Source organism: Sinocyclocheilus anshuiensis, unplaced genomic scaffold (assembly GCF_001515605.1).
Source record: "Sinocyclocheilus anshuiensis isolate Anshui unplaced genomic scaffold, SAMN03320099.WGS_v1.1 scaffold80, whole genome shotgun sequence".
NCBI lineage: Eukaryota > Metazoa > Chordata > Actinopteri > Cypriniformes > Cyprinidae > Sinocyclocheilus > Sinocyclocheilus anshuiensis.
The window spans coordinates 472,579-479,733 of NW_015554102.1; the positions used below are offsets into that span (position 1 = coordinate 472,579).

General features: G+C 35.7%; 1 protein-coding gene across 1 annotated transcript in view; it reads right to left on the bottom strand.

Moving 5' to 3' along the window:
• grid2 (glutamate receptor, ionotropic, delta 2) overlaps nt 1–7,155 on the bottom strand; it is a 415,852-nt gene that overhangs the window by 149,067 nt on the left and 259,630 nt on the right. Inside the window, exon 4 of the mRNA XM_016461892.1 lies at nt 3,836–4,041. Coding sequence (XP_016317378.1) covers nt 3,836–4,041 — 206 coding nt within the window. The remainder of the gene's footprint in view (nt 1–3,835; nt 4,042–7,155) is intronic.

The window sequence follows — 7,155 nt, forward strand, 5'->3', positions numbered from 1 at the left end:
GTAGTTCATTGTTTTTATGCACAGGCTACATTCCTAAGATTTTTTTTTTCTTTTCTTTTTTTTTTTTCTTGCCCCCCCCCCCCCGACTCGAGAGTCAAATGTCGTCCATGTTTAGAGCCATCAGTGAACATTAATCTTGACACGTGTGTCTGCCATCGACTGTTTAATGGGGCTCTATGGGTCATGCACAGAATCCGGTGCACAGATTCACACACAGTAAAGTTTGTCTGAGCTTGTAAAAGACTCTGTTTAGACTTCAACAATAAGAACAAAAGAGCATCAATTATTTCAATAAATGTGACTCATCAAACTCTAGCACTGCACACTGGAGACTTACACAATAAAGACAAAGCCTTTTCTGATGATTTTTTTGAGAAACTTCTAAAAGTTGTTTCAAATGAACCACATTTGGTGAAGCACAGTCCCGCAACTACCAGCCCTAGTAAAACATGTTCACAATTGACCATAAAACACCTGAGAAGCAGCTGCATGCTGAAACATGACTTCTAATAGGAGCAATTTTTCTCCAACTATACACAGAATGTCTCTTGAACAATGAACTGGCCTTTAAATCAGCTTTATAGCGCAGACAAAAGACTTAGATAAGCCAGATACGCAGCTTTTATGTGACAGTTCCTGAACAAACCAGAACACTGCAGCTTTAGTTCCAAGAACCAGTAATGAACGCTCACAACAGATGTTTAATAGTCTTCCCTGCTGTGGTACTGGAAAACCTGAACACACTCACTGAATGCTTTGAACATTCCAATGCACATGATAATGTCTGTTAACTCTGATGAATAAGGTCAATACATACCACCATTCAAGGTTTGGGATTAGTAAAATTTTTACGAAATTAATACTGTTATTCAGCAAGACTGCATTAAATTGATCAAATTTGACAGGAAGGAATATTAAGCAGCACAACCATGTTTAACATAATAATAATAAATGTTTCTTGAGCATCAAATCAGCACATCAGACATTTCTGACAGATCATGTGACACTGAAGACTGGGGTAATGGCTGTTAAAAATTCAGCTTTGCCATCACAAATGGCAATAAATGGCAATATCCTCGTGGTTAGTATGCCGACATACAGCGCAACTGCGCTCATGGCGACCCAAGTTCGATTCCTGTCTCAAGGTCCTTTGCCGAACCCACCCCCCTCTGTTTCCACCCAATGATTTCCTGTCAGCTCTCTACTGTCCTGTCCCAATAAAGGCAGAAAACACCCATAAATATAACTTAATAAAATAAATAAATATATATATATAAAATAAATACTTTTAAATTTTAATACTCTTCACTCTATTTCTGATAAAATATTTTTATTGTAACAATGTGTTTTTCTGTCAATATGGTGTGCTGTGTGTACATTAATGAGGAAAAAAAATTAACTTAAATGATTTTAGCAAATGGCTGCAATATAACAAAGAGTGAAAAATTTAAGGGGGTCTGAATACTTTCCGTACCCACTGTATATATATAATTAAACTAATGAAACATTTTGAAATAAGCTAAAAACTTTTAAATGTTGAAGTACTAAATCTACAAACTGAAAACTAAAAGTAAAAAAAGAAAACTATTTAGAAATATTACATAAATAATACATATAAAAAGGGTGTAAAATTAAAATAAAAATGGAACATTTTATATTTTATGTCTGTTTTAATTGTACATCATAATTGTACCTTTTTATTAGTTTAATTTCTATAATAAATAAAAGAATAAAAATAAATAGGTGATTCCAAATATTTATAAACTCTCTCTGTATATAAATCTTCCATTGTTCTCCTCATTTGTAAGTCGCTAAATGATTAAATGTAAATGTAAATGTAATTAAAATACTTGGTTGTCAACATCTAGTTTAACTAGTCGGTTGTCAACCATTGTGACCCTAATTGATAGACAAAGCTACTCAAACCCATCATGTTTCCTCAAAACACTACACCTTAATTGTCTATTGGAGTGGATGGTTTCCCTCTAGTTTGACAGCTTGTCAGCGCAAGTGTGATGGACATGTGTCTCTGACTGTTCACCATACACACATCACACAGACAGGCGGCTGGTCGAGCCATGTCCTCAGCTCTCGCCTCACTGACACGCTCAATCATGTCTTCTGTCTGTCCACAGTGAGGCTGATCTCCTCCTGTTAAATGCCTGGCCTGGGACCCTTCACCCAAGAAAGACCATTAATCTGACTTCATCACTTCAATCCCAGACTTCCTCTGACAGGTAGCACACACGCTACTGAATAAATTTGAGCTTTGTCTTTGTCGATGCTGGACAAGATCCACATGCTGAATAGATGCAACAAGGTTGAAGGTAAATTAAATATATTATTGCTAGCACATAATTATCCAATGCCCAATAAACAATCAAATGTTTCCCAAATGCAAAGAAAGCTCATGATGCTTTCATAAAGTGTGTGAGCAGGACCCAAAATGGCGTGTTTAGAGCCATGAGCGACATTAGGGGTGTTGCCTCCCCATATCGTCAGTCAAGTAATCCCCGATGTCAGCCCAGGCCCGGTTGTACGGGGGTACTAGACGGTGCTTAATACCCCTAAACGAAAGCAAAAGCAATTAAAATATCTGGCAAACTATCTAACGTGTTTTTGCAGCATTGAGCAATGTAGCCAATCGTAACAATTTATAGTTCTCTCTATATATAAGCTTGGTGAAACAAATATAAAATATATATATATATATAAAAATATAAAAATGCATATTTATATTTTTATATAATGCATGATGGAGCATATATTTAATATATTTTTTATATAAAATAAAAAAAAAAAAGATATAATCAGGTGAACTATTTGACAGCAGATCCTTCGTAAGTTCTGTGGGTGTCATAAAGGACTCAGACATTAATTTAAGCAAGCTGAGAGGTCGCTAAAACAGCTCACTTACCAATTATCAATTCAGGTTTAGATTCTAATATGATGGAAATTGGTGTGATGTCTGACTGACCTCCTTTCAAAATACATGTCTGAGCATTCCTGCAAAATAATTTGTTCCCAAAAGGTAGACAAGCATACCGCCAGAATAACGTTTTCCCAGTCAAATCCAATAACAAAAACAATAAGCTTCTTTCAATTTTCTGCGATGATTCCCCGGCTGAAGTGTGTATCTTTAAGACTCTGAGCTCCCCCTGATCAACTTATCATCCCCAGACCCAAGAGTCATTACAGCTGCCTGCAGTCTCAACCACTACTGATGGTTCCTGTCCTATTCCACGTTCAATGAAAATTGGATTTTGATTGCTTTTCACAGGATATTTTTAATTAAAGGCGAATGAGAATAGCATGTGAGACTAAGCAATACTTCATGGTTTAATTCCCAGAGAGAGTTATCAGAGAGAGAGCAAAACCATTTAATGGCTTCCTTACAAATACTGCCAATTAAAACAAGTGACATTTTTCGATCAGAATGAATTACTATGACCCATAGGAAGAAAAGGACTCAGGCCAAAATGGAAGCGAGTAAAAAGTGACTGTGTCAGAGTGAATGTATTGACACATGCTGTATTTAATCTGCTATAAAAGCACTGAAAATATTCAATTTACCATGACATCTTATCCTGCCTGGAGCTGTGAGCCTCACAGATCAACATAATGTGAACTAGTTAAATGCCGGTTGGACTGACAGATTGAAGGCCTTGCGTTAAAAGCCCGCTGGCTGGATTTGAGGGCCACTACTTGCATCTGTGCAGTGCAAAGAAATCTATTAGTGTAAGAGCAGCCATTTGTATGAAATGTAAGTGTGAACATTTACAGCGCTGGTGTGCGATATGTATTCATACGTCCTCGTGTGTGTGTGTGAATGTACCTCGGTAATGAAGGCCTTTGCTGTGGCGGGGCTCATGAACAGCACAGCACGCCTCAGTGTGTCCCTGTAGCGATGCAGCTCTTCCACCCTCATGGTGCGGAACATTCCAGTGATCATCATGTTAATATTGGATTCCACCTTCTGGAGAGACACATCCATCCCCTGCTGGGACGTCTGGTCCAGGAAGTTCTCTATGCCCCGGATATCTGAACAACAACAGACAATATAATTCAAACTACATTCAGTTTTTATGTGACTTGTCACACTCTGTTACACATATACTGTATATGTTTCTTAAAGGCACAGGACATTCTTTTTGTGATTGTCTTGGATTTATACACATGCTTAGAGAAAATGTTTATTTAATGAAGCAATTGTAGAAATGCAATATTACGATTATTTAATCTGCAGGTTACTGAAATAAAGCAAGTAGTGATCGGCTGGTCATGTGACCTCAACATGGCTGCCCCCATGAGGGGACCTGCTCCATGTGAAATGAAACAACTTCTAGGCTACTGATTTTACTAAAGTCTTCATGTCATGTGAGTATACATGATTTTAAACATACACTACAGTTCACAAGTTTGGAGTCAGTAAGATTTTTACTCTTATTCAGCCAGGACACACTAAATTAATCAACTGTTTTCAACATTAATAATAAGAAGAAGAAAGAAGAAAAATAAATGTTTTTCGAGCACCAAATCAGCATGATTTCTGAAGGATCATGTGACACTGAAGATTGGAGTAATTGCTGCTAAAAATATAGCTTTGCCATCACAGATATAAATAAATTTTTATTATTAAAATTTATTTTAAATTGTAATTATATTTCACAAAATTACAGCTTTTACTAATGTATTTTTCAATCAAATAAATTAAGCCTTGGCGAGCATAAGGTACTTTGGTCACACTTTATTTTAAGGTCCAATTCTAATAACAAACCATTAACTATGACTTTTGCCTTAACAAACCCCTAATTTGCTGCTTATTAATAGTTAGTTAATAGTGAGAATTGGTCCCTATAATAATAATAATAATAATAATAATGTTTTATTTTTATAGCGCCTGTCAGGAACCCAAGGAAGCTTCACAAAATAACACAAGCAATTAGCAAACAAAATACACCAGACAATCAGAGGGGACATTCAAACAAACAAGTGTTGACAACAAATATCTACAGATAATTAACAACAAGAGGTCATGCAATCAGATGATGAACATCAATTTTGTCAAGAAGGTGGTCCAATAACTACAAAGGTCATGTAACATACAAACAAAAGCTGGGAAACAGAGAAGCAGGGAGGCAAATTAGTTACTTACAGAATTTACAGCAGAGTTTTGCACCATTTGGAGGTGATTAATAACTTTGGCAGGTAAGCCGCTATATAAGGAGTAACAATAGTCCAGTCTGGAGGTTATAAAATTATGGATAACACTATATTAAACGATACAATACTTTAAAAAAAAAAAAATAGAAAGTTTTACACAAGGATATGAACGTGAAAAAAACTAAATATTTGGTGTCTGTAAGATATATTTTTTTAATTACTTAGTGCACCTTTTAAATGCAAGAACCATAAATGCCTCATTTATTTAAAATAGTGATTTATTAAAATGTAAAATAAAAGAAAAAGTACAAATTAATAAAAAGTGATTTATTATTTCTTTAGCATGAAAATTAGTGCAAATTAATGCACAACACAACCTTTGAAGCAAACAAACCTTGTTAGCAAATAGTCATGCAGATACTGTAAGAGTTATTTCTCCTGCAGCTCAACTGAACCTGAGCATAAATGCTGAAAGGACACAAGCAGTTACAGAGCATTCAATCACAGCGCTCATTCAAACAGACAGTGGTGTTTGCCAGAGGTCATGACAGAGAGATTAGAGAAAGTTATTTCACACTAAACAATGATCAAGCCAAATGTGACATTTATTAAAACGAGTTGTGTGGCACTTGTTGTCAGGGGTGTGAAGTAACCAATTACAAATACTCACGTTACAGTAATTAAGTAGTTTTTATCAGTAATTGTACTTCTTTGAGTAATTTTTTGAAATCTATTTTATACAATCCGCCTTCATTTAGCGGGTGCACTCGCGCATAAACAATTTTGAAGTTCAACACTTTTTGTTCCATTCAGTTGTGGATGCTGCTGATTCACGGCTCAGCAAAGAGACGCGTGTGTGTGTGTTTTCCTTTGAAAAAGTTTCCCCAGAAATACTTCGCTATTTAATGAATTTTTCCTTACAAACTGTATTATCAGCATAACAATTTGAGTAAATGTGTAAAAGGTATGGCATGATGCCATCCTTTGATGCTGAACTATGAGTTTCTAATGGTGTTTGTATTTGCACTGTTCTAAACATTAATATTTTATGTGCAACAACAGCATGCTGTTTCAGTGGCCTTACACATGATTTTAAATCTATTTTTTCAAACTTTATGATTTAAATGGGGATGATTGTACTGAGAATAACTTTCATCTTTTCTTCAACTGAATACTGTTTCCGTGCTGTTTTGATGTATTTGAAAGAGTAGGCAGTCAAAATTAAAACTGCTGGATGATAGATACTCTTCATTCTTTATGACAAACAAGATGTACAAGCTTAAAATGTATAAATTGCGGTGTACAGTGTTTATTATGAGGGGGTAGAATCCACAGCTCAGTATTAACTACTCAGTACTAATGAGTACTTTTAAATAGGCTACTCTTTTACTCTTACTCAAGTAGTTTTTTGGACAAGTACTTTTACTCTACTCAAACTACATTTTTTGGAAGGTAATGGTACTTTTACTTGAGTATATTTTTTCAGTACTCTTTCCACCACTGCTTGTTGTACATTCATTTAAATTTAAAGTTGTTTAAAGATGGATCATGTTCCATAACTGCTGCTGTTATGATGAACAAACAAATGTGGGATAATTTAAGTGCCTATTAAATGGCACATTCAATTATAATGACTACCCATTTTACCTTAAAAAAAATCACAAAATAATTGTATTTATTAAGAAATATCAGAAAATAAATCAATATCAGCAACAGTACTACGTATCAGACTGAATATAAACTCCCTTACGCCTGGCAATATCAACCATTTTGTTTTCACCTTCACCATTACTGTGATGACCGTGTGGCATGGGAACGCATTAGCATGTGTGCTAACAGTGCTCAGGAGTGGGCAGCAGCAGAAACCTGTGTAGAACATTTATCACTGCAGTGTGGCGAGGCAGAAGTGCCGTCTCAGGGCTGCGCTACATAAAAGATGTATTTCACAGAGGAAGAGTTGCTGCACACTCATCCCTCTGCGCAGGCGGCCTT